The following is a 27,866-nucleotide window of genomic DNA, read 5'->3' as shown; positions in this document are numbered from 1 at the left end:
TGGACACATTCATCATTCATTAGGTAACAACATTTTTAATTCGTTTTGTATTAATATATATATATATATATATATATATATATATATATATATATATATATATATATATATATATATATATATATATATATATATGTGTGTGTGTATGTATGTATGTATATATGTATATTTGGCTGTCAAAATTATTTATTATTTATTATTATTGTAAACGGCACAAAATTTTATTAACGCTATCAATTCAGCGCGCATTTCTGTTTCACCATTTTTATAGAAAATGTAAACGAGGCAGATGTAGAGGACAGGGTGGTATGGAGACGGATGAGGCGCAATTAAAACCTTCGGCAAAAAATACGTTTATCAACGACATCCTTTCTTAGATATAAAATAAATAAATAAACTCCAGATGAAAATATTTTTAATCAGTAAACTTTTGTTTTATTTCTGCGCCAAGTCTCAAATCAAACACCAAAATCCGCCATGTTTTACACAATTAACCCTCTAGGTGGCGTTTTGTGGGTTTTTCCCTCATAATGGCGACACAAAGTTAAATTACTGTCTTTATTGATCGTACAGATAAAAACAATACATCATTCAAATCTGTAAAATGTCTATAATTTTCTATATATAAGCTTCCTGACTTGACTTGAAGAGGTGCAGTCTCTCCGGTATCACCTCATTAACTGTCCGTGTGGAAACATAGCAAAGGCTCTTAATGATGTCCACACGTCTCTGCACTGATATAGCCTTTATATTTAATCACTGTACATATGCTTACATATATATTACATGCTGTAAATATGATACATGTTTAACACCTCCAAGCTGCCAGTTTTGGGCACCTGAGCAAGCCCTTAACTCACTACTCACTATCTCATTTAGTAAATGAGATCATAAAGAGTCGCTCGGGATAAACACTTCCAACAGGAAGTGGCTATATCTCACTATCTTTGTCTCTCTATTTTCTCTATCTAATTGTCTCTGTGTCTCTTTTAGTAAATGTCTCTGTCTCACTGTATATGTCTCTCTCTTGCTGTCTCTCTATTTGTTTCTCACTCTTTCTAAATCTGTGTCTGTGTCTCTCTGTCTTTCCTGCTTATTTACATGTCTAACAAAGTTTTGAGTTTTGAAGTAATGCCATTAGCGATCTATGATGAAAGACTTCCCTGGTTCGATTCTTACCTCTAGTTTCATATTGAACATTATAAGAAGTTTTTAAAAACAGAACAATAAAAGGTCATTAAAATTGGTTGCTGGTAAATCATGGTATATCAGTGGTGCAGGTGTTGGAGATGTGGTTCTTGTACCTGAGTCACTTCTCATAGACTTCGAGTAACTGAGAGAATAAACAGGAAGGAGAAGTTTTGACCCTCTACCATCATGATCTAAGAGAAAACAGTGGTCTCCTAACTATAGAAAAACCAAGAGTCCAATAAGCAAAGCCTTGTTTGCCACCCCTCTGGTAGTGTAGTGGTTAGTAATGCGGCTTCTGCTATCTGACGCACCCGGTTCAATTCCTACCCCTTAGCTGTCCTTTAAATTGTTTAAAAAGTTTTATAAAAGAACCAAAAAAGGTCCTATAAATCAGGTTCTTGCAGGAGATCCTGTGGCTCAATTGGAAGAGCTTTGCCTCTGGGTTGAGAGGTTGCTGGTTCAAACCCCAGCCAGGGCTCAAAGTTAACAGTGTGGAAGGTTCCAGTGACTGTAGTGAGGAAGGTGTCAGAAATGGCTGCATGAAAGGTTGGATGTGGACAGTTTCAGAGGGTGTATCCTGAACCAGGGGGGCAATATCCAGGCATCTGCCCCCCTGGCATCTGAGAAGCTGAAAACAGGGGGTTATGAACAAAAATGCCAAAAAAAAAGTATGAACTTAGGCTCCTGCCAGACCTTTTAATAAATTAATCTCACCTCCCTTAATGCTATTATATTATATCTATTTTTTTTTATTTATTTATTTTTTTTCTGAGGCTATACCCCAACAGGTCTTCACAGCCTTTGTTCACAGTCATCCACTCCATTGCTCACCACACACTAACTTCCACACAACTTACCCAGCGTGGGGACAAGCCAGATTTGAACCAGCAACCTCTGAGCTCAGAGGCAAGGCTTTTACCACAAAGCCATCAAGTCCCACAACTCACCTTCTTTTTTTGGGGGGTTTATCCTTCGTTTCATGCGTCAAAGCAAGAAATTCAGACCAGAAAGAAACACAGAAAGCAGGACTCGAACCCTGAACCCCACCAACAGCGAAATACCAGTCTTAACCAACTGAACCATCAGGAAGGACAAGCTGGGAAGTTTGTTTAGAGCAGGTCTATCTTTCTTTTTGACCCATCAAAACAAGAATATGAAGATGTAGGAATCAGGAATTTAACCTACCTCATGACTAGCAGACAGAAAGCCAGGTTTGAACCCTGACCCCCCAACATTAGCAAAGTACCAGCCTTAACCCAATAAGCCATCAGGAAAAAACAGGATGGGAAGCTTGATTAGAGCAGGTCTATCTTTCTTTTCAAACCATCAACACAAGAATTTAACGCTAAAGAAAGATGTAGGAAGCGAATACAGATGTAAGTAGCACAAGTTGAACCTACATTGTAACTAGCAGGAAGAAAGCAGGATTCAAACCATGATTCCCCCCACCAGCGAGACACCAACGTCAACCCATTGAACCATCAGTGAGGACAGGCTAGGAAGCTTGTTTAGAGCAGGTCTATCTTTCTTTTCACTTCTGTAGAAAGTGAATCCTGATCGTGACTGGCAGGCAGAAACCAGGATTCGAACCCTGAACCCCACCAAAAGCAAGACACCTGATTTACCCCACCGAACCATCAGAGAAGACAGGCCCGGAAGTTTGTTTAGAGCAGGTCTATCTACCTTTAAACCATCAACACAAGAATATAAAGCTAAAGAAAGATTTAGGAAGCAGGAACATAACCGACATCGCAACTAGCAGGATTCAAACCCTGATCCTTAACATCAGCGAGGAACCAGCCTTAATCCGATGAACCATGAAAGAGATCAGACTGGGAAGCATGTTTAGATGAGGCACAAGCCTTAAACCACTGAGCGACTGCTGCTGAAAAGCATGTGTGCTTTTTGGAGGGTTCATACTTTGTTTCATGCCAGCGCAGTAAGAAAGAAGGCATGTAGGACTGGCTTTGAAACCTTGTCACCAGCGTGGACTATATTAAGGACCATGTTCAGGCACAAGCCCTAACCCACTGAGCTACCACAGAAGTGGATCGGTACTTCTACTTAAGTAAAGGATGTGTGTACTTTTGCCACCTCTGCGACCTGGTATAATTTAACTTAACATTAACACACAATTAGCAAATTGTTTATCTGTGCATTTACTAAATGAGCACCGTGTTACGTCCGAACTGACCCCACTGTATTATTATAATCAGTTTTTATTCTGTTCTTAAGTGTCTTAATTAATTTGTAAATAAAATGTTAAACCTTTATTTTAATTCCTTGTTTTTATTGTTGTGATAATTTTTTTTATGATGGTTTTACTTAATTTATGTAAAGCAGTTTGATTTACCATTGTAATTGACGCAGTCTCCATGCAACAATAATAACGATAGAAACAACGTTTTTCACTGTGGAGACATATCTTAATACTGTAAGTACAATTTGACTGTATTATTTGTGTCCCCTTCAAAAATTGTTAATGAGAAATTGTATATTTATTGTCCCTTTATTACTAAAGCGCTTTATTACTAACCCAGCTGTCATCTACAGCCCCTGACCACAGATACAAAGAGCAAATGCATGAGAAATGGAAAAGTAAAGTTAAAAAGTAAAAGCAGAGTAAACAGTCATGTAGGGTAAATGGCTAATTCTAGTCCTTTGTCGCCCTCTGTTGACGATTAATTGTTTGTTGCGTTGTATCCATAGCAACGTTGTGGCGTCTCTATAACAACGTCACAACGCGCTACTTTGCTTGGACGGCAAACGGAAAGGTACCGTATGATTGTTCAGGACTTTCTTTTAATTACATCTGCTGAGGTTTAATGTCAATGTTATTGTCGAGCAGTCTTTATGCTTCTGTAGAGTTTGAAGTAAAAATTAAAACAAATCGATTTGCTATTCATCAATAGTCAACAGTTTTGTTTTGTCTATTTTGTTTTTACTCTCTGTGTAGTCCAAGATGGAGAGGATGAAGAATGGGACAGCACAGGAGACAAAGTGCAACAAGGGACTGTGGGACTGTCCACGATTTAAATACAGCAAGGAGACTCAGGAATTATTACAAGGTGAGTTTGTGTGAGTTTGTCAATGTTTATTAAGTGATTTATTCATTTATTTATTGTTTGAGTAGGTAACTGGTTGATAGATAGATAGATAGATAGATAGATAGATAGATAGATAGATAGATAGATAGATAGATAGATAGATAGATAGATAGATATTAATATTTGATTTATTGGCTGATTGATTTATTTATTGTTTCATTGTTATTGATTGATCTATTGGCTGGTTGGTTGGTTTGTTGGTTGACTCACTCACTCATTGTCTTTCCACAGTGATGATGCAAGAATCACGGCTCACCACCTTTCAGCAGCGGCACATCAACAACCAGCTGAAAAGTGAGATGTTCTTCAAAAGTCTTTAAGTTTAACTTTGACTGGTTTAACTTTATTACCGATCTTGTGAGAAATACACACACATACATTAGTGTACAATTCGAAAGCCTTGATCAGTTGGACTGTTTTATAGCACAGTGCTGTACAAATATCAATTCTGTATTGGTCAGATGTTGTTGTTTTTTTCTGTAAATATAGACAGTAGCCCCGGCTATAAATGAAGTCATGGGTACGTTTTAATTTGTTTGTTCGAATATATTAACCTTTCTTTAACAAACAAAACATATGCCAGTCAATATGACAAGTTTCTGCAAGGATGTTTATGTAACAGTTAAGCTGGTAAGAGAATATAGTTCTGTTTATAGTTCTTATAATGTAATCAATAACCAGAACTTGATTTACACAACATTGTCATTATAAACAAATAGAAAGCACCAAAGTGCCATTCATTTGGAGTTTTATTCCTCATGTTGTAGCAGCTGTTGTAATATTGACAAAATCCTGGAATCCAGATTAGCATGCATTGTTCTAAACCAGTTCCCTTTGTGTTGGTGAGGCAGCAGGTGGAACTTTACCAGTAACCTGTCACCCAACATCATCTACGACACCTGTGCAACCAGAGCTGAGAATCAGCAAAGGCCCAGTTCTGTCCTTCAGATCACAGAAACGCAGAGCAGAGCAATGCAGCGCCGGTGACAACTACACACGTGAAAGATTTCGACCCAGCGCCACACGTACGCATCAATCATTCTTACAATTCCAAGATCAGGTTCCTTTCATCCGTTGCATGTAAATAAATATATAACCATTTTAAGATTTCCAAAGCCTGCCCATGAGATCCCAGCATGCATTGCACCCAATTCCTACCTTTCATATGGGTGATGAGGTCACAGGATGCTTCCATGTTGTCATTTCATGGGACAGTGGTGGGAAGTAACAAAGTAAATGTAATTCGTTACTGTAATCGAGTAGCTTTTTTGCATATCCCTACTTTACTGATGTATGTACTCCCCATTCTTATGGGGAGACTTTTACTTCGTTCACTACATATCAAAGTCAAATATTTTATTCAAATACATTTTCTGAAATCATCTGTTCCTTTTTATTTATGAGTGGATAAAAACTTAACCTATCAAAAACGCAGCAACCTGCCAATCAGGGTTGAGCACGAGGCCCGTTTTGATTGTTGATTGTTGGCGTCTATTGGTGGTAACGCCGACATACTGTTCAGCATCAGTTCAACATCAAGCAGAACATTTTGAGAGGAATAAATGATGGAAGAAACTATTGACTCGAACTCGCCCTAAAACCCGTCGCCTCATTTGCACGATTTTTATGAAGTAGTTGAAAAGGTGGTTTTGGGCTCATGATAACTCATTAATATCATTTTATTAATAGATTGTTGTATTAAGAGTAGCATTAGTGTCTTTTCACATAAACTGAGTTAATTAAGCAAAGAGTCTTGTGACAAAAATGATAATAGGAACATTATAGCCGTAATAGTACTTTGGATACTTAAGCACTTTTGAAGGCAAATACTTTTGTACTTTTACTCAAATGTTTAAATTGAGCACGTGTACGTTTACTGGAGTGATAATTGTACCTACTGTATCACTACTTTAACCTAAAATTAATGATTTGTGCACTTCATCCACCACTGGATTGGGATATGTGGGTGGAACCTTAATTCTTGATTATTGTATTTGTTAAGGGTCTTTAGGCTATTATCTGCTCACAATCTGAGATTTCAAAAAGAGTCGATCCTCTTCGGGGAGAATTAAAAACAAACAAACAAGAGCATCATTTATTACTCAGATTTTTAAGGACTCAGGAGTGCAATTACTGTTCCTCATTATCTACACTGAGCCTATAGTTTGACTAGTTGTTGAAGCAAATGCTTTAAGATAAATAAAATACACTTCACTCCCTGTCGTTTCTGGCCGTAGGAGACTTGGAAAAAGAGAAGCGCAGACTGCAGAACATCTTCGCTACAGGCCAAGAGGAGACGCCGCCCTTGCCGTCCCGCACGAGGCCTGCTAACAGAACGGAGGACACTGAGACAGACAGGTTCCAGGAAAGTAAGCTCTAAGTAATTTCCAATTGGATCCAAACATGTATTAATGATTTGGTTGTAGAATGTGATTTGAGACACAGCCCCTGTTTTATCTGTCCTGCACAGTTCTGAATGAGATCGAAGAGAGAAGGCAGTTTTTGGAGGATATGAATGCTCTTGGAAAAGGAAACCAGTACCATCACATTATTAACAGTGAGATATCTCAGGTAATACAGCATGGACCATTAGATTTGTGTGCGCTTTTCGAGGTCTTCCCATCCACATTTAGTCCTTATTTGTTTAATAGGGTTGAAGTTCTAACCTATCTACACCATGTCTCTATGGAGCTTGATTTGTGCATGGGTTGGAAAAATCAGGTGTCCCAATACTTTTGTTCATTAAGTGTGTATATATAACCATGATCTATTGTGTGCTAACAATGAACGGATGCTAGTAGAGAAATCATTTCTACTGGCCTTTTGTTGGCATTCGATTTCCTGACCGTAGCTCTGAAAATAGGGTTCACAGAGACCACAGAGATGTGTGTTGTTCAGCCAGAAGATCCATATATTTGTGTATCACACTAGTGGAAGTCACAAACCACCAATCACCATTGTCCAAGCTATTATACACCAAATCAGGCACAATATTATGACATTAAAACATTATAAGCGGTGAAGTGAATAACACTGATTATCTCTTCATCATGGCACTTGATAGTAAGTTGGATACATTAGGCAGCTAGTAAACATTTTCTCCTCAAAGTTGATGTGTTAGAAGCAGGAAAAATGGGCAAGCGTAAGGATTTGAGAGTGTTTTAAAAGAGCCGAATTGTGACGTCTAGACGTCTGGGTCAGAGCATCTCTAAAACTGCAGCTCTTGTGGACTGTTCCTGGTCTGCAGTGGTCAGTATCTATCAAAAGAGCGACAAGGAAGGAACAGTGGTGAACCGTCGACAGGGTCACTGATGCAGGTGCGGAGTGAAGGCTGGTCCGTGTGGGCTGATCTAACAGACGAGCTCCTGTAGCTCAAACTGCTGTTAATGCTCAAAAGGCTCCGGACTGTTTTGGCAGCAAAGGGGGGACCAACACAATACTAGGCAGGTGGTCATAATGTTATGCCTGATCGGTATTCTTAAGGTAATACGTTTTTGAAGTTATTTGCCGGTTTGACTGATCACTATAATTGAACGGGTTTCATTCAAACTTTACTTTACAATGTGAATTAAAAATAGGGTCAATTTGGACTTAATGTATTTCACTGGTGTACAGATTAGAAACAGAAAACTCTATGGGACAATTTAATAGCCAGATAAGTATTGTACACAATTATATTCAATAATCATGTTCATATATTATTGTTCGGAGGTCTTTAAACTGAAAAACTCTCACTCCAGTCACACTAACATTTTATTTTGGGACGTGTCGGTCTTTCGCAGAAAATCCGAGAGCTGGAGGTGATTGACAGGGTGCGCAGCGAGGAACTAAAGAGGATCGAGGGAAAAGTGCAGAAAGCTGAAGAGCAGCCGTGAAGAAACAAACAGTATTCATCAGTTATCAGTACTGCCTATTTATTAATCATGGACTATACATGATTTCAGGTCATTGTTTTGTTTGCTTGAATGAGAAACCATTTTACTGAGACATAAAAATCAGATCCTTTTCGTTCGTTTTACCGCCCAAAATAATGTTTGCATGTTTCCACACTTATGCGACAAAAGAAATAAAAGCGCATTATATAAGAACGAGAATACGAACACAAAAGTAGACAAATGACGAGCTGAAAAGTCTGCGTCTGTATCAAGACGCGCACACGTTCTACATTTAGATTTTCTTTATAAATACATTACACAACAGTACAATTTTAGACGGATGCTCGGTCCGCTCTCGTTTGCGCTCGAAGGCATTTCAAAGAATATGGATTAAAAACTTTTAGCTTTTTTTTTTCTTCCTTTCGAAAAAAATGTGAGCAATTGAGGTTAATAATTCATGGTGATAAAATATTCCTACATTTAAAACAAATCTTTTCATGGTAAAGAAATAGCTTGTTTAGGTCTACAGTGGACACAGCAAGATCTGCAAACGCTTTAAAAAGTGCTATAAAAGCATTATTAACATGAATAATGAAATCTTCCTGCTCCTTGCTTACTGCATGCCGATTTTTCCAGGTTCGTGATGCACATTATAGAGACGCATTAATCTGATCACTCTGTCAATACGACCCCATGTTACTAGGAAAACCACTTGGTAAGCACATTGCACTTTAAAAAGTCTGCAGATTCTGTGTTCCTTCTATTCTCCAAACCTTTTTTTTTTCCCCCCAAACTATAGATAGACATATGAGTAGAGCAGATTTACACAGCACCCCTAACACTCAGAGATTAGTACCTGAAATCCATGAATGAGCAAATAAAACCGTTCATACCATTTTAACTGTTCTTGCTGTTTTTTTCCGTTCTGGCGTTTTCTCTATAATAGCTTGTCTTTGTCCTGAACTAATACCGTTAAACTGATGTAGAAAGGGGAGTTCTAATAAGAGCTCATCACAGAGCTCTTGGAACTCATATGGTCCATTCAGTTATCGTGCTCAGCTTTTCTCTTTACGTGGGCTCGGGCTCTTTGCAACGTCGCCTTTAGTGCTCAGCCTTTTCAACACCTTCATGGGTTTAAACTTGGCAGCCTTCTTCTTGTGCTCGCTCTCACCATGAAACTCTGAAAGAAAAGATTCGATAGGAAAGAATGAAATATCTCTCTCTTTCGCCAAATGTCATTATAAATAGGGCATGGACATGAAACATGGAATGGGCATGAAAGCTGGAGGTTCATATAAATTATCATCCAGACTAAATATAATTTCCCCAGTATAGTATCCTTATTTATTTCCAATCTGTATTTCTTCATTCACTAGAGTCATAAAGCTGTGATGAAGCTGTGATCAAGAGAAATACTATGAGAATCAAGGCTCTGTACCTTTTTTCTTTAACATGGCAGCCACTAGCTTGTCCTCCTCCTCTTCCCTATAGAAAGCGAGAGATCTTTATTACACTGAGATAATAATATAAAAGAATATTTATACGTATCCTAATCAAAGAGTGCAAATCGTATTAGTGAAAAGTATACCTCTGTCTGTCCTGATCCATGCTGTTGATGATTTGGTTCCTCTGCTCAATGATGGTCACCAACTCGTCCATCAGCTGCTTCTCTCGATCACGATCCTCGTCGTTCCACTCTTTCTCTAAAAGACATGATGAAAGAATGAAAGAAAGTGGGGATGGGTGGTCGGTATTAAAATGCACCCAGAATTCCAAAACACCTTCTTTACTGATTAATTCGTTTGCAGTTGCCTTTAGTTGAAGCAGGTTTGTTAAACAGAATGAACGCAAAAGACATAAGTAAACAACTAGCTGTATTAGGATCAAAATTATTCACCAGACAGTGGAACGTTATCTCGAGCGAATATCCGCGATCTTACATTATGTGGCTATTTTTACAGCAATGTCTGATTGGCTGGATCTAAATAATTGTCCTGTGGTTTTGTTTTATTTTTTGTTATTTTTTTGGATATAAGACAACAGTGCACACCTGGTTTGTTGAGAAGACACCTGAGCTCATATTCTACGTCGGCTTGCCTTTCTTCCAGATTCTGCTGCTTCACCCTGACAAGAGAATACACCACACTCATGAGCTTTTCCCAATCTGCCTCGATGCTTATAAAACACTTGTGCTGATTCTTTTTCGTTTGGTAACTTACGTGTACACCAGCTCTGCTTCTCGGCGTACCAGTAAATGTTTCTCGTGAATCAGAGTGAACCAGTCCACCAGCAGCCGCTCCTCCTCTTCCTCTGAAACGAAGTTACTGACATGTGAGTAAGGAAAGTATCCACTGTTTAAAAAGTAGCTCAACATCTCATGGTTTTCTGAGCTGTGCTCAGTGTAGTACCAAACATAACCAGCAGGAGGATGTTCTGTCGACTCCTAATTTCCAGGAGCTGCTTTATTCTCAATTGACATGCAATAGCACAAAATATCACAAAGGAATCAATCAGTCAAGGCAAATCCAGATGGCTCAGTTCAATCGATTTCTCACCGTTAGAGCAGCCTCTGAGTTTCTGCTCCAGCTCCACTCCTCTCTGCTCCAGCTCATCCAGCTGCTTTTCAAGTGTCACCATCTCGACATGGATGTCCTCAACAGGGATGTACTGATCTGACTGCACCTGCACCATTGGCGACAAAGCACTAGAATTACTTGGCCCGCGTAATTGACAGGAGTGTGAAAATAAAATTGAGAACTGGTCATGTGTTAATATTTTAAACACTGCAGAGATAAAGGGTACCTTGCGCTTGATAAGAGGGAAGCCGTGTCCCGGAGCAGGAGGGCGTGCAGGTCGAGAGCCTTTGGGGGGTCTGGACTGTGGGGAGGTGACTGTTGAGGAGGCTTTTCGATTGAAAGGATTTACCCGCTGGAAAGGAGGAGGACAGTGGTGGGAAAAGAGAAAAGTAAAAGAGACGGAGGAGAAAGAAGGATTTATAAGAGGAAATGAGGACAGCGATAATAGCAGTTAGCCAAAAGGCATAACTACATTATTCATCACAATCTACTTAGATTGAGTATGTTTGCTGGAATGATGCCATGGCAACCTTCAAAACGAATGCCTTATTTGCCAGCCACAACCTCAGCAACTACACCAAACACAGACAAACAGATAGATAGATAGATGAGGTGGTATCAAAAGGTTTCGGGACTAATAATGTTAACTGGTGTAATTCCGACCAGGTGCCACGTCTGCGATTTCATCATGATCATCAAGTTAGAACAAAGAGCACACAGGAAATTCCTAATGCAACTGGCCAAATCTGCCACAGATTCTGCAATAAGTCGTTTGAGGAGTGGCAAGAGCAGAAGAACATCACTAAAAGTCTACCAGAGATCAGGAAGACCTTAAACTAGCTCGCAACTTGCGCAGGATGATTGTAGGAGAACAACCCACACCCACTCTACTCGCCAGATTTTGCTCCTGCGGACTTCAATCTTTTACCAAAGATTAAGATCCGGCTCAAAGGTCGCTGTTTTGTCACCATTGAGGAGAGCAATTTTTATTTAAAGAGACCCACATTTTTACCCCTACTCGAGTCTTTCCCCAGTTGGGCCAAATCTAAAAACAAAACAGTCAACCACAAGAACAGAATGACTTAGAAGAGGATGTGCTTCTTTCTGAATACAGTTTCACACCAGGTTTCTTCCTTATGCTACCCGATGAGGTTTATCCTGTCACATCTGTCTTGCTCATTAAAAAATCTAAATATAAATCCACCTCCGGATTTCTGTGTAGCTGCTTCATGACCATTGTCTATTGTCAAAAGCGGCATACAATGCGGATAGACATTAATGTTTATTATTAGGAATATTTAAAAAGAAAACAAACACAAACGATGCCACGAATAACAGATTGATGCAAAGCCTTTATTCTATATGAAGCAACTATGATTTAGGCTTCATGATGTAATTTTAAACCATGTAAATGTATATTTGTTCATTTTGCATATATGAATTCCAACTGTTTTTCAGAATTTGTGTTGACAGCAGCCCAATAAACACGTTACTGGACTTCGGAGACTAAAAACCACTCACCTTATTGGGCGTGTTTTGCTGTGAAGAAGGAGAGCCAATCAGAGGACTTGGAGCAGCGGGTGGGCGGGGAGGAGGTGGTCTCATCACCTTGCTTCCTGCACTTCTGTTTGTCTCTGGCGTCGCCGGCGCCGAGCAAGTATTACTGTGGGGCTGTGAGGGAGATGGACTAGGTGAGATATGCGACTTAGGTTCAGATGAAAGAGCTGAAGGGGAGGAGCCAGGACTGCTGATAGATGGTTCTGACACGCTTTTGGTGAACACATGCTCTTGTTCAGTACAGGACGGCCGTTGGGAAACTGCAGGGGCAGCGGTACGGGGGAAGCCATGTTCTGATGAAGAGGATGAGAGGCTCTCAGTGCTCAGAGCTGGAGAGGGACAGGCAGAGGAAGACTGAGAAGAAGGAAGTGCTGAAGAAGAGCAGGCAGGAAACGGAGCACAAGTGGAAATGGATAGAACATAAATGTATAGAAATTAAGGACAAGGAAAACATTACAGGACTTATGGACACAAACATCAAAACAGAATTCATAAAAATATTTAATTTGTTGTTAGGCATTATTCTTTACACTAATATTTAATTAACATTCTGATATTCTAACACCTGGACTAATAAAACCTTTCACAAATGTGCTGAAAAAAATAATCCAGGCTTCTGGTCAGTAACCATCACTGACCTGTAGGGACAGATTTTGGGACTCGGGGAGCTGGCCTTTTTTTACTCCGCCCACTTCTTGGATTCTCTGAGTGGGCGGGGCTCTCGACTTCAGCAGTCGGAGAAATCCCATACCAAGGATGGACTGCAACCACAGAGGACGGGACCGGTGCTTCTGAGTATTCGGTTTCCGCCTCCTCGCCGTTTTCATCATCAAAAGGATTAGGGGGCGCGGCTGGCCGAGTTTGCTCCTCGATTTTGGCAGGAGTCGATGTAGAGAACTGAGGAGCAACTACAGGTCTGGGAGGAGGAGGAGCCAACTTTTTCTTGGACTCTTGTTTGACAAGAGCCAGCCAGGGAGGGTCTTTGGGTTTGGAAGAGTCACTGGATTTAATGGAGCTGATTAGAAGCATTGGCAGTCAGAGAGATGAGACAGTCACATATGAAGACATTCATAACATGGGAAAAAAAAACACGAACAGAAAATGGATCTCTGGATGAATGAGTGTGTACAAGTCTTACCTTGCAGGTGACTGGGATCTTTCACGTGGAACTGGTCTCCGATCACCTGCATTTTCTAGCTCAGGAAGAATAAAGGAAAGAATGTGGATGTCTGATTTTATGTATAAGGAAGAAGACAGAAGGTGTCCAGATGTTTTGAGACAGAGCCCACTTATTCAATTACTTATTTAACACCAATCACATGCTCCTTGTGGATGTTAAATGTTACCATAGTTATGGCTTCACCATAATCCGTTCCAACTACAATACATCTTACCTCTCCTACCACGTTTATTCCTAGTCTAATACATATAAACCTAAACAAAAAGAAATTACATTTATTTCACTTTTGCATGGAAAAAAAACAAAACACAACACCCACCACTGACTGCTGGAGTCTGCAGAGGCCTTGGTGGGCGGGGCCTTGGTACAGGACGAGGACTAGGGCAAGGGTCAGACACTTTTCTTGGGGCAGGGACTGGTCGATTCCCTCCTGTGGTGCTCCTTACTGGGGTTGGGGGACGATCGCCATTAGTGACTTCTGTAGCTGGCTTTGGCTGCTCTTCCTCCTTTAGTTCCTCTTCATCAGATTCATCAAAAGGATTTGGTGGACTGGGAGTGCGGCGTTCTAGCTGTTCTCTCGCGCTATCCTGCAGTTCCTCTTTTATCTTCTCCCCTCCCTTTTCCTTTTGCCAGCTCTCTCTCTCTGGAGAGTGTGTTTCGCGTGATTTATCATCCGCAGCAGTGTGTTCGTTGGCATCGGAATAATCTGGCAGGGTTTTTTCCAAACTTCCCCCGCTAGGAGGAGATTCAGGGCTGGCGCCTGGTGATACCGGGCTAATCTGCTTGCTCAGATCAGAACGACCGTTCTGGGTGCCAGGTATCCTGGCAAAGTGGTGCGTGCAGACCAGCGATCCGGCATCTCCTACGAGTTTGTAAGAGCCAGGCAATAAAGTGCTGCTGCATTCCATACACCTGAAATGAATACGCAGCGTCAGTTTATAGATCAAATAGTGGTGCTTTCTCTTTGTGAATTACAAAAGCTTTCTGTCCCCTGAGGACAGCAGAGGGGACAGAAAGGGCAATATGACTTTTACAATTTTCTACTGTTATAATAATAATAATCATATCAAATAGCACAAATTATTAAATAATAACATTATGTGCTAAACGATTCAAAACTACTTTATTTTTCTCAATTCCTTATCAAGCTTAATTAAAGCTTTGGCATCTTTTCAAGGAGCTTCACACTGGTGGTTTTTCTGAAATTTCCCAAATCATTCCAGCATCTAATGACTGTCTCAATCATAACTACTCATACACTCATATAAAACTAGCTCATTTGTGATTTGAATGAGAATTGGCGTTTCTTTGTTTCTTTAGACAGGCATCCGATGTCGTACCTGAAACAGTTACGGTGGTAAAGTTTGCCATCGACGAGGAACCTTTGCACCAGATGAACGTGTTTCTCGCAGGCTGCACATGTACTGCTCAGATTGCTGCGTTTTGATTGGCTGTCTGCGTTCGACTGTGTATGAAACAAGTAAGGGCAAGGAAAGACAAGTAAGGGGTAATGAGTTTCAAAATATACAATTGGTTTACATTGAAAAGGAAAAGGTCACATGGGGGCAGTGAGGCAAAAGACAATCAGGAAAAGGAGGATAAGGAGAACGAGGCTCAGAATAGCAGCGGGAACGAGGAAGCGGGCAGAGAAAGGATGTCGCCTTCTAAACAATACTGCACAGCAAACTAACGATCAGGAAACTAATCTTTATATAACATGCTTATTCGTTCAAGTGCACATACTGGTCACAGTGTGAAACTGGTCAATGGCTCAGAGCTGAATTTAAGTTAGTACTGAACGTACAGTCTAGACAAGAGCCTGTCAGACTGGAGGCAAGAAAACACGGGTTCGCCGGGGTGTAACCAAAATGTCAAAACACTTGTTACATGTTTAATCACATCCTCAATTAGGATCTGATTGTCTTACTGCATCTCAAAACAAGAAATTCTCCTCACACGGGAAAACTTCATCACGTGATCAACCTCTCATAAACTCGTAAACTGATCGATGCTGGAAACTTTTTGCATTGAATATGAATATATGGAATTTTTTTTTACACTATGGCTCAGCCATATTTGGCATGTTTTTTTTGTCTTAAAAACTAATGTTGGGTAAAATTGTATCATATGGTTTAATCTGCAGGACCTCCACAGGTGCTGGAGTAAAGCAAAAACACAGACTGGCTCTGCTGTACAGATTTCTAGACTAAGCAAAAAATGAGGCTTAACATGTCTGGAAACTATTGAAAGACTAACGAAACTCATCATCGAACACAATGCTGCCGAGCTCAGTACATTTGAAGCGCGTTTAGAAATCTTTAAATGAAAATCAAAATGCTCTCACATGTCCGTGCAGAATGCCAAACACTTTTTCCTTAGAACTAAATGTTTAAAACTGGAGAAAGAAAGGAAACATCATCTCTTCTGCCGTCTCTGGCACCCTGAGAATCTGGATTCATTAGCACACAAGGTTTCTGCGTAGGCTTTCAGAATGCATTAGTCCTGATTGAGGACATGGACTTGAGCCAGATTCTGTCTCTCTGTATCTTTCCTGGCTACATTATTTCAAAAAAGCTTAAGCTTTTAAAGCATAATAACAACTCAGGACTTTCAGCCATTTTGTTATATTTAGAAATCTTTTTTGGCCGTTCCTGACTTTTGACTATTTTTTGACGTTTAAAAGCCAATGAGATTAGAATTGTAGCAACAGAGAGAGTCGCATATGATTGTAATATTTCATATTGCAGTTTCCTGCAATTACCTGCTTTACCTCAGATGTTGTGGTTTTGTCTTCTAGAGGTGTTGGTGGTTTCTTTATTGCTGGTTCTATATGACCTGAACTGCCCGGTCTCTTCATACAGGGGGGATTAGCTGTAAATAAATAAATAAATAAATAAATAAATAAATAAATAAATAAATAAATAAAAATATATATATATAAAAAAAAAAAAACTTTACACTGCATGAGCCAGAAAATGAATTACAAAGTCTACGTGTAAAAACATTTACAGTAGCATTTATTTCATAAACAGTTTTTTTCTATACTCTTTTATATGAATGCACTGGCTTTTACCGACCTCATAATTGCTCAATTAACCAGGTTGTAAATTAGATCTTTTCCCTGTATGATCCCACAAAAAGTTTTATTCTTCTTTACAATTTTGTATGTATTATATAATGATGCTGTGAGGTTTTTTTTATCCGGTTAGTGTTTCTGTTCTGAGTTCAAATATGAAATATCTCATGAGGAAAGATAAAGAAAGTCTAATCATATCTCAATGTTGTGTCTAATCATATCTAAATGGTGTGTTATCTCAACAAGCTAAAAACTTATAAATGTTAAAGCAGCTATACGTGTCCTCTCACCAACTTATTTGTTCTCTTAATGTCATCAAGACGGAAAAAAAAAGTCCTGCTACAGTCAAATTTCAATGAAAGGCATATTGCTTACATAGAAAGCTTGAAACAGAAAAAATACCTCTTTTATGATTAAAACAGCAGCAATAATATTTCAGCACATATATACAGTGGCGTGAAAAAGTGTTGTCCTGATTTCTTCTCTTTTTTTTGCATGTTTGTCACACTTTATTGTTTCAGATCATCTAATTTAAATATTAGTAAAAGATAACATGAGGGCCATGCAGTTTAGGATTTTGTTTTCCCTCAATAATAAAAAAACCTTCATTTAAAAACTGCATGTTGTGTTCACTTGTGTTATCTTTTACTAATATTTAAATTAATTCGATGAACTGAAACTTTAAAGTGTGACAAACATGCAAAGAAATAAGAAATCAGGGGGCCAACACTTTTTCACACCACTGTGTGTGTGTGTGTGTATATATATATGTGTGTGTGTGTGTGTGTGTGTGTGTGTGTGTGTGTGTGACTGTGTGAGCATGTTCCATACAAAGTTGTCCACCTACCTTGAGATTTGTTTGTAAAGAAGTTGTAGTACTGTGAGACGTAGGTGATGATACTGAGACGATCAGGCACTTTCATAGACACCATGTCTTCTGCGTCTAACAGGGCTGGAATACCAAGCTCTGTCTCTGCCAACTCAAACGCCTGGCCAAGTGACCAAGTTAAAGAAAAAAAGAAACAGAAAAGAAGATCTGAATTATTAGTATGTATTTACAGGAAATATGTGTGTGCGTGTGTAACCTATATCTATCTATCTATCTATCTATCTATCTAATCAGACAAAATTAACGTGTTAATAACGGGAAAACACAAAGTAATTTTAGCGGCACTTATTTAAATAACGCACGATTAATGCGGTGCGCATTAATGTTTGACCATTTTAATGAAAAATATTAATAAATAAATATGAAAGATATATATAAATATTCAAACTCCAGTGAAAAATTCTTTTTAATCACTAAACAATTGTTTTACTGTCTTAAATCGAGTGCCAAAACCTGCCAAGCGCCACCGGCAAATAAAACCTTCCGTGTGGAAACACAGCAAAAGTTGTCCTGATAAATTAATGTCATTTTAAACACCATAATTATTTTATAACATTTACAAGAATATTCTGTCTTCATGCTCTCTGTTGAGTCTGGTTTCACTAATAATAAACGTACATTTGCATAAAGCATCCGTATTTGTCCACGCCCGTGTGCGACTAAGTTGCGATTATTCATGAGTTTATTCAATATTCAATATTTGAATGTTTACAGATATAGATTGGTGAATAGATTTATAAAATTACATTTAATAATAATGCACATAATATATGCAACTACACCCTGTTATACCACATCAACAAATCTCAAATCTCTGCTAGTTCAGGGCTTTCGTTTTGATCTCAGCATTTATGGACTTCATCTGGACTTTAGTATCGCTCTGCACTTTTCACACTAGGACAAAAGGACGCTTATCTGCAAAGGTGAAAAAGGCGAGCTCTATAGCTCTGATAATGACAGGCTCCAAACGCTGCGTCAGCTGGTCAGCAGGTTTAGTGGTAACTGAAGTCTAAATGTTTCACTTACACAGCAGCACCAACACCAACAAACAAACCTGAGCCTGTCAGTTGGTCAATACCTGGTGTTATACCTGGAGTTAAATACTCCACAGAGGTGTCTGATACGACCAAACATCATTCTGTAATTGAAGTTACCATTATAATAGTGTGTACAAATCCAGGTGTCTGGAACATAAAGATGATGTGTTCAGTCTATTAGACTTTAGGCTCAGTAGTAGGTTAACAGTTATTACTGACTTTCAGGAAATACATTATGTCATTTGGTATGCTAATTTAAACAAAACATGGGCAGCCCGAACCTGTAACTATAGTAAATGCTGGTAAAACATTTACTAATTAAATTAATTAAAATCAGAATCCCAGGCAAGACTAAGGAAAACAAAACAAAAAAACGACAAGTTATCGGTTTACAGTTAAAGCAAGTAAAAAAAAAAATTATAATATTCAGCATAATGAAATTTGGCCATCAACTGTTAGTTTCGTCAATTAGATTTCTTTTCAATCGCATTTCCAGGCAACCAAAACATGGATATGGGTATCATGAGAGTTTCAATGTATGAATTTCAAAATTTTACAAACTTCTTTCACGTTGTCATTATGTGGTATTGTTTGTAGAAACCTCAATGGATGGATATAAAAAAGAAATAGATTTTAATGATACGTATTAAATTTCCACATTGCCCAGTTTGACTACCACAAGGACAACTTGTGATATAAGCCTACGTTTATAGGTCCAGTTTGGTTGATTCCATTAGATCAACCAGTATGTACACCGCCATCAATTCCTTTTTATGTTCCTTCAACGAAAATTTCCAAATAAGATTAAACTTGCATTATTTGGCTAAAATTCTGCTGACCGGTTTAGCGTTCCAGCCAAACCATGAGCAGTGGAACGCCAGGAAGTGTGAGCCATTAACAGCAACTACCCAAATCCTGAAGCTCAGCTAAAATGTCAGTGTGTGGCACCCTCTAATTTTCAGATCATTTACAACTGAGGCTACAAAAATGACTAGCTGAGGGCGATACTCACCAGCTGGTTGTTTTCGTAGACATTTTCTTTGGAGAGGGAGTCGAAGTCTCTAGAGCACAACAAAAAGGGGAAGAAAAGATCAGTGTTAGAAACATGAGACGTGATCTTTCACAGGAGTTGGAAAACAGTAGGGATAAATCAGTCGGCTGTGCGTGAATAGAATACATCGTGCTGTGGGTAACTTTGGCGAAGTGCTCAGCATAGAAGGGTGGAGAATTTATGAGATTTCAAGCAAAGCGGAAATTCAACACGAGTCGAGCAACAATGGAATCATTGGTATCTGCTGTGGGAGAGAACTTGTTTCCACTCAGAAAGCCCACACTCGTCAAAAAACCTGAATTTTGCGATCTGGAAGGCTGATGCACTAAAGGAACAGTATGGAGAATATTTCCAGCCAATTCTGGTTTGGGGTTTGCCATTTACTTCTTCACTTTTGCTAATACAGTGAACTATAAAAGGTGCCAACATTACAAACAAGAAAATTGTACCCGATCTAAAAAGATGTCTCTGGCTGTTAGAGCATTAAAATTTCCCTTGACTTGAACTAGGAGACCCCCACCTGCCCCTGTGCTCAAAGCAGGATCCATGAAGATGTGCTTTACACAGTTTGGAGTCGAAGATCTTGAGTGGCCTGTTTTAGAGCTCTGACCTCAAGCCAATTGAACACCTTTGAACAGTGCACTCCTACTTCTTCTACACCAGCCCTTGACATTTCTACCACCCTCGAGACTGAATGAGCACCAATCTCCACACTCAGAACATTTTCACAGAAGAGTGAATCTCATTATAACAGCAAAGGGGAACTTATTGTGGAATAAACGTTCAAAAAGCACATACCAACAACAAACTTGTAGTCGAGAGAAAATGTTGTCTATAAAGTGTATATAAAAAAGCTAAATCTTCACTCTTTCTATTGTATTTAGCTCGTAAGATGAAGGTCACAAATTCACAGATTGAACGTCACCTAGACGAAGTTGGAGCAGAGCAAACGTAACCCGGAAATGTGCGTTTCCCACGTCCTGTGAATGAAGTGCTGCTGGCAGAATTTCATTAGTTTTTATGCTGTGAAAGGTGAAAGGCGCGTTTCCTGCATCGGTGTCGAATATGACATTTTCTAAATGCTATGGTTACACTATATTTTGGAACATCTCCAATAAATAATGGAAATCTTTCTACATTAACTTTGTATCACACAACTAAAATAAAAGCAGACATCAGACACCAATAATGTATGAAGTAACTGTTTACATACCGAGCCAGTACTCGTTATTGTCAGTATCTGGCTGGTGGCGTTGAGGAGACAATACTTATAGTCTAAATTACTACAGTTGCAAAGAGTTAGGAAGTTTCAAGACTGGAAACCTCCAGAAAAATGTATGCGAATACATGGGAATTAACAAGAATAAACTAAGAATGTTGGCACCTTTTAAGAATAAACTGAGAATTTATTTAAAATTGCAGGTTAGAGGCCACACACCCACTGAGGCCACACACCCTACATGCACTGTGCATTTTTTTTTTTTTTTTCAGAAAATAAACATAATTTCTTGAATCCTGCACGAAAAACGTCCATATTGGCGAGTATTCACGTAAATTACATAAATATGACACATTTGTGTTTAAAACTGCCTCGTGCTGTTAAGCTATTGTGCAACAAAATTATACAATACTTATATAAATAAGTCAAAAATGTCTTTATTTATTTATTTATTTTATCCGTATTACTTTGCATGCATGTCAGCTTATGACCGAACAAAATGTTTGTATATGATACAGTTAATGATAAATTTTCCCTTTATTCCCAAATATTCACATAAATTCCAGGTAAGTTTCCAACTTGGAATATTTCCCCAAATTCTTCGTACAATTTCTGGAAATCTTCTGTCCTTTTGCAACCCCCAAAAGACAACTAGCTACCATTTTGTGATTCACAGTTGCTAGATATAACCAGTTCCACCCTGAAGGCATGACGAACAAATTTAATAATAATTTACAAAGCCCTGGACGAATGAATGCACACAGAGCAATTCCAAGAAGGGTGTCTATTGTCTCTCTGCAGGAGAAACAAGGTCATGTGCTTGGTATCCGAGTGCCTCGTGTCATAAGCTAAACAATGGTCTGTGTGTGTGTGAGTGATAGAAGGTTTTGGTGTGAGACCGCAAATGCAGAAGAGCCGCACAAGTGCAATACGTAACGCCAGGCAGCAGCAGGCTGCAATTTCCTCTGAAGCTGCTATGATCCTTCCCTGACGCCATTCGAGACTCACGCTGGCCTGTCCTTAAAAGGAAACGGGATTTACTGTACTCTTGTCCAGCCTGAATCTTTCTACAATACAAATCAGAAACTGCGAACACAAGGGTTGTATACTTCTCAGAATATAGAGAATATAGAGAAATTGAGATAGTTTAAAAATGATCAGTTCTCAATTTTCAAACCTTTTTCAAGCACCTGAGAGTTCCTAACGCAAGCCAATCTCAGCGAATGAGCAGGAAGTGAAAAGAACTTATTCCTCTAGCTGTGATCAGTGTCTCTTCACTGTAATGCATCTCCTTTAAAAATGAATCTACCCTCTATAGATATACTGTATACTCATGAGGGAACATAGATGCGTTCTGATGATTTAGTGTCCCTAGCAGAGGTGGAAAGAGTAATCAAATATTCTACTCAACTAAAAGTTAAAAAGGAGCTCATTTAAAATATATGGGTTGTAAATGGATTTTAGTGTGAAAGGACAAGGGGCTGTAAATCTCAAACTAGTTGGGTTAACTGCAGGAACATTTTTACACATAAAAGTGCAAAAACAAAAAACTCTAGTCTACGAGTCTAATTTAAAATCTAAACCTAAAAGTCTGTATTTTTTTTTTTATTTGTTTTTGAGTGCGGTAGGACCGTATTAGGGCATTTGGCAGACAAGCCAAGCCGAAGCATTAGTCTGTCATGTTAATTTAGCATTAGAACCCAAAATTCTCCTTTACACGCAGATGGTACACTGCTCTGTAGGACACATAGACGAACCTTGCGTGAGGCACCAGGTATAATCACAACCAAGCATCATTTTATTTGCGCAAAGAAAATTAAATTATTCAGGGGGAAAAGATCTAGACGTAAATCAAATCAATATCGATTTCTTGCTGTCTGTGATGTATGACGAGACTTTGAACGCTATTTAGTCTCGGACAGTTTAAACCCTTGAACTCTATAATATCAAACAAAGCATGATTTTCTTACTGATGTGTGTTCAGAATTTCGCGTAGAAAACAAACAGGGTTACAGGAAACGCTCGTCTTGTTCAAGCATGCATGGAGTTTTTTTTATACCTCTCCCACACTCACTTTAAGCTCAGGAAGTTCAAGTAAACACCGCAGACGAAAACTAACCATGCAACACCTTCACATAGTGCATTCGATGACACAGCAGCTCTGTGAAACACACACTCTAGGTGTCCGGGACTACGATTAACGATGAGGCCATGTCTGCCGAGACGGCGTTATGACTGCAGTCTATAATGATTCGTGTTATTATTGTTACAGTTCTGCTGACTATTCACTTCTTGTTAATATTTGTGAAATTCTTTATTTTTCAATTGTGATATGATTTTTCAATGCAAAAAAAAAAAACAGTCTGGATTTTTTCTCTCATATCTCATCAGGTTTAAATTAGGAGGGCCTGCATTTAAAAAAAAAGGCATCTTAAATGCTTTCAATTAAAAAAAACTGGCTGCATTTAGGTGCATTCAGGTCATTTAAATGCAAAGTGAATGCAGAACAATGATGCATGTGCTTAACCAGACTCTGAATGCACCTACCTTTCTCATCATATATACTGACAGCTTTGTTAAATCCACACTGAACAAACAAAGTTGCTAAAGAAAAAAATACTCTAAAAAAAAAACTCGACCTTTCACAACAAATGTACAATTTTGCTCAAAAATTTTAATTTGGTGATCTAATATTTCTATTTTATGCGCAGCCATTCGCTAATGTGACATAAATGCCAAAGATGAGTATTGTTTTAGTTCCATATTTCCAAATGGGATCCATGTTTACATTTTTTCTTCTTTGAACTAGAAAGCGTTATCAAAACTGATCTGTCAATGCAGCAGGAGAGAGAGAGCGAGAGAGAGAAAGAGAAAGAGAAAACACTGTACAGAAAACAAGTGGGCTGTTGTTACAGTCAGATTCCATTCTGTCGATCCACATCATGTCCTCAACAAGAACAGCGTGCCTCTAATTGTGACCGTCAGAGAGATGCGTTACGAGCGGAAGGCGTAAATTCTGTGTGAGACACATGCAAGCTTGCCTGCAATTTCCTAATCCTAATAAACAGCACAACCCGATACCTTTTATACCATAATTAAGTAAAACATTATCCTTGCAATCATCAAACACAATACACCATTATAGAGCTGCCCTTCAGCCTCGTCCAGAAGATGGATTTCACAAATGTGAGCCAAATATACTGTTGCCTATCAGCTACCTTGCAAATAAATCATGCAGGTTTTTTTTTTTTTTTTTTAGGCATGCTGAATATCATATAACAAAGACGGTGCATCTCACTTTAGCCAAACTTAACCTCAAGCCATACACTATATGAACGAATTTATTGGGACGTGATTTTTTTCAAGTAGGAGGCCTACAATTATATACCATGTCTTTGGATCAGCTCGAATTTCTCTCCTCACTTGATCTAGAAGACCTAAACCTGTTCCAGCATGACAAAGCCCCTGTGCACAAAGCAAACTGCATTAAGATATTCTTTACAGAAGTGTGGAGGTTGCTGTCACAGGACTAAATGTGGAATCGGATGTACGAAAAGCGAATACGAATCTTGTGGTCTGGTGTCCACACATTTGACACATTATGACTGGGTTGTTTTAAATCTTTTAAGTGGGCAGGCCTGAGTTTTAAATAGCCACACGTTGGCATGTGTCAAGTTTCAAAAATAAGAGCGGCCGGATGGACCATGTATAACTCGGACTTTCAGTTCCTGTATTGGAGTATGAGGATGTAAAATAATACACAGATCTACAACCTGTATAAGCACAAGCTCAGCAACACCACATAACAACCTTCTAATAAAATCATCTGATACTCTGTTGTTGCTGTTGCCAAAATAAGTTGGGAATGTTTAGTCAAAAATGTATGAAACAAAAACAAAAGTATTGGGACGCCCAAATGTTCTAGCCAGTATGTAAATCCTGCCCAGACTGTTATCACAGATTTGTACAGGATGTGGTGGCGTCGAATTTTTCCTCTACTTGGAAGTGTCCTGTTCTAGTATGATAATGCCCATGTGCACAAAGCCAGCTCCATGAAGATATGCTTTACATGGCTTGGAGTGAAAGATCTCGTGCTGTAGAGCTCCGACCTCAAATCCCATAAACATCTTGGAACACTGACTGCACCCCAGGCCTCCTCAGCTTACAACAGTTCCTGACTTTACCAACACCCTTGAAGGACAAATCTCCACATGCACACTCCAAACTCTAGTGGAACATCTCCCCAGAAGATTAAAGCTTATTATAGCAGCAAATGTGGAGCGAGATGTTTAAAAAGCATATGATATATTCAGTCGTCGACAAAACTTTTGTCATCAAAGCGTATCGGTGTGTTCGTTCTAATGCATTACCACTAATACGTTCTAACACGTTATCACTCGCACAGGAACTCGGCGTAATCGCAGACCAGCAAATGGATCGATATTTACCGAAAAAAAATAAAAATTCTTCGGAATGGAGGCAGCATGTTTCTTACTGTCTAATAAACTCAAAGAACTTACAAAGGCGGACAACGGACTCAAATACAGTAAAAACAAAACTAAACTATAAAAGGACAAACGGTGGACTGTCCTTTGTTAATTAGCAGAAATTGTGAACTCGAATGCTACGTGCCTGGGAACGCATTAGAAACCACTGACAGCGTGTTTTTTTTGGGTCAATATCACGTAATCAATACTGCCCTGAATAAACTAAGTTGATGAAGTGATCGTTAATCGTGCGGATAAAAAAAAAAAAAAAAACTGAATCCTGAATTGCCTCATTCCGTCTGTTCACTAGAGTGACAATACAACGATGCCAAACATGTTGCTGTGTTTATTGTTTCTGTCTTGTGGTTTTTTTTTTGCACTAAATGTTGCACAAGTACACTATTAGTAGTGTCCTAAGACTAGTGTCCCAGTTAGTTTTGTGTAGTTTTCATATTTTGTTTCATTTATGTCATCTTATGTAATACCTTGGTCCTGTTTCATTTCACTGTGTACTACAGTTGGAATGATAAAAAAAAATTTAAAAACTACTTGACTTAAACCTGATTTGAGTTAATTTAAGTTTATTTCTATACATCAGACTGCTTCCTATCTATGAACAGGTGATCAAAAAGGAATAGTTGGTGGTGGTTGGGATTTATTTAAGATTTATTATAATGTTAGTAGCTTGTATTGGGTTGTGTAGCTTGTGTTGTGTTGTAGCTCTATGTTGTTGTTTAGTGTAGCACCAGGGTTCCGGAGAAACATTGTCTCGTTTTTACTGTGTACTGTGTACCACTGTGTATAGTAGAAATGACAATAAAAGCCTCTTGACTTGACTCCTGCCATACATGTAAATGTAATAAAAGAGTACATGTGATATCAACACCACCATCATGGATAAAAAATCCTACTCGATTTGAAACCCGGTGCTGCATGACTACGTGTTGTGAGGTCACGAGTACGCCTTGTGATGTCACAGATATATGTTGTGATGTCACCACACCGCAATCGCACACGCAAAGACGTGACCTCGTTCTAAACGTCGGACCACTTGCTATCTGCGAATAGACAATCGAAAAGGAGTAGTCAGTGATGTTTGGGATTTATTGAAGATTTATTCCGATGCTATCAGTCATAAATGTAAACATAATAGAGGGAGTATGTGTTGTGATGTCACAACATTACCATCATCATTTGCAAAAGATGTGACCTCACACTAAACCTCAGGGGGAACAAAAGAATGAGTGTTTAAATGATTTATTTATTTTTGTTTGTTTATTTTTTTTATGATGACGTCAGTCACATCTGGTTGGACATGAAGTCCCAAGTCTGAATCACTGACACTGAATCATCTTTTTCCATGACACTGCAGGTGATTCAGCTTTGGAAATTTTTAAATAACCAAATAAATTAAAAAAAAGAAAATATTTACTTACATTAAATCAGGCCTGTGTTTGTGTATTAGAGCACAGAAAGCGAGTCCATCCCTGAAGGACGCTGCCATGTTCCTAATGTCCACATCGTTATAGCCCTCACACTGCACTCGACACCACTCCTGGAGGGCTTTTAACGAGCCCATTGTTTATACAGAAACAGTCCAGAGATGTTATCTAAACTCTGGAGATGTTATTTGATAAAAATGTTGAATGAAATATAAAGAAATAAAGGACCTATGTAAAGTCTCCAGGCGCGCGACATGAACAGTTACAGCGTTACACCTACCAGCGACTCAACTAGCAACGTGAACACGTTTTATCCTCGGTATTAAAACGCCAAAAAAAGGTCAATAAACTGTTTTAAAATGTCCTTTAAAATAAAACCCTTTCTTCTTTCGGGTTATCTTGACTAAAATGAATATCCATGCTATCCAGAAAGTCCACCAGTTAGCGCTGGAGGCTAGTCAGCTAGCCGGCTAACTGTTATCTAGCCAGCTCCATGCAAGAAGTTTCTCCAAAGCTTCAAGAGATGATTCACGGAGATGTTTTATGCTTCATTTCTCCATCAGGAAACTTCAATGTGAAAGCACTCCAGGGCTCCATCCTGATCAATAAATTCAACACATCTCTCTTATTTAGATATAAATATACGACTCCTTTTGGGTCTTGACAGTTGTATTTTTTTCCCAGGTTGTATCTGGACCTCCTTTTCGAAACGCCTTTAATTGAGGGTTCTGTGCATGAAATCCAGTAGATGGAGTGCAAATCACGGAGACTGGTCCCTTCTCAATTCGCTGCAGAACTGAGACGAGTGAACACACGCATGAAGACCGTAATCGGAGCGTTCAGGGATGACAAGTCCGATTCCACACGCTAATCACTACCTAGGTGCACTATGTAGGGTCTGGTGTACATACAACGTTAAGCTCTACATAGTAGACAACATTTCCAAGAATCAGTTGTTTGACACGCGGCTGTTTGGGAGTTTGTGGGTTTTAGCGCACTCTTGTGGACAGTCGAAAAAATGTCAAAAGAATTCGGTTGTATTTGAACCGGATTCATTCGAATAAGAACAGTGGTTTCATTAATGCCAGTTCCAGTGCAATTGGGTGGGGTTAGTGTCAAGCTAATAGAATACTAATAATGTGGCACCAAATGTCTTCAGTACCACTCACATTACGACAC

General features: G+C 38.9%; 2 protein-coding genes across 4 annotated transcripts; one reads left to right on the top strand and one right to left on the bottom strand.

Annotated features, from left to right (window-relative positions):
* Positions 1-12,225, top strand: c1h22orf23 (chromosome 1 C22orf23 homolog). 2 transcript variants are annotated; one of them, XM_046848920.1, is made up of 9 exons: positions 1-23; positions 3,901-3,965; positions 4,148-4,259; positions 4,530-4,592; positions 5,150-5,323; positions 6,536-6,667; positions 6,769-6,869; positions 8,081-8,201; positions 12,208-12,225. In XM_046848920.1, exons 3-8 carry the CDS (start codon positions 4,154-4,156, stop codon positions 8,171-8,173), a joined length of 669 nt encoding a protein of 222 aa, XP_046704876.1. In that variant the 5' UTR covers positions 1-23; positions 3,901-3,965; positions 4,148-4,153; the 3' UTR covers positions 8,174-8,201; positions 12,208-12,225. The 2 variants fall into 2 exon arrangements, with proteins under 2 accessions (XP_046704876.1, XP_046704866.1); XM_046848910.1 differs by lacking the exon at positions 12,208-12,225 and having other exon boundaries at positions 8,081-8,289.
* Positions 8,196-27,502, bottom strand: micall1a (MICAL-like 1a). 2 transcript variants are annotated; one of them, XM_046848894.1, is made up of 16 exons: positions 26,682-27,502; positions 19,501-19,549; positions 17,410-17,551; positions 16,257-16,357; positions 14,827-14,951; positions 13,806-14,398; positions 13,445-13,499; positions 12,945-13,321; positions 12,271-12,635; positions 10,976-11,101; positions 10,729-10,855; positions 10,393-10,483; positions 10,224-10,297; positions 9,762-9,876; positions 9,612-9,658; positions 8,196-9,353 (listed from the first exon to the last, which is right to left on the bottom strand). In XM_046848894.1, the coding sequence occupies exons 1-16, from the start codon at positions 26,822-26,824 to the stop codon at positions 9,229-9,231; spliced, it is 2,655 nt and encodes an 884-aa protein (XP_046704850.1). In that variant the 5' UTR covers positions 26,825-27,502; the 3' UTR covers positions 8,196-9,228. The 2 variants fall into 2 exon arrangements, with proteins under 2 accessions (XP_046704850.1, XP_046704844.1); XM_046848888.1 differs by having other exon boundaries at positions 12,271-12,677; positions 26,682-27,501.
* Positions 27,503-27,866: the final 364 nt, after the last annotated feature.

The sequence above is a fragment of the Silurus meridionalis genome, chromosome 1 (assembly GCF_014805685.1).
Source record: "Silurus meridionalis isolate SWU-2019-XX chromosome 1, ASM1480568v1, whole genome shotgun sequence".
Taxonomy (NCBI): Eukaryota; Metazoa; Chordata; class Actinopteri; order Siluriformes; family Siluridae; genus Silurus; species Silurus meridionalis.
The sequence above is the reverse complement of the archived record's forward strand: the minus strand, read 5'-3'. Positions and strand labels throughout refer to the sequence as shown.

Coding starts and splice junctions, on each gene's coding strand:
- c1h22orf23 (XM_046848920.1), top strand. CDS start 4,154: ATGGAGAGGATGAAGAATGGGACAGCACAGGAGACAAAGTGCAACAAG. Junction 4,593..5,149: donor CATCAACAACCAGCTGAAAA/GTGAGATGTTCT, acceptor TTGGTGAGGCAG/CAGGTGGAACTTTACCAGTA. Junction 6,668..6,768: donor GACAGACAGGTTCCAGGAAA/GTAAGCTCTAAG, acceptor TGTCCTGCACAG/TTCTGAATGAGATCGAAGAG.
- micall1a (XM_046848888.1), bottom strand. CDS start 26,824: ATGGGCTCGTTAAAAGCCCTCCAGGAGTGGTGTCGAGTGCAGTGTGAG. Junction 14,399..14,826: donor TACCACCGTAACTGTTTCAG/GTACGACATCGG, acceptor TATTCATTTCAG/GTGTATGGAATGCAGCAGCA. Junction 9,354..9,611: donor TGCCATGTTAAAGAAAAAAG/GTACAGAGCCTT, acceptor CTTTTCTTTCAG/AGTTTCATGGTGAGAGCGAG.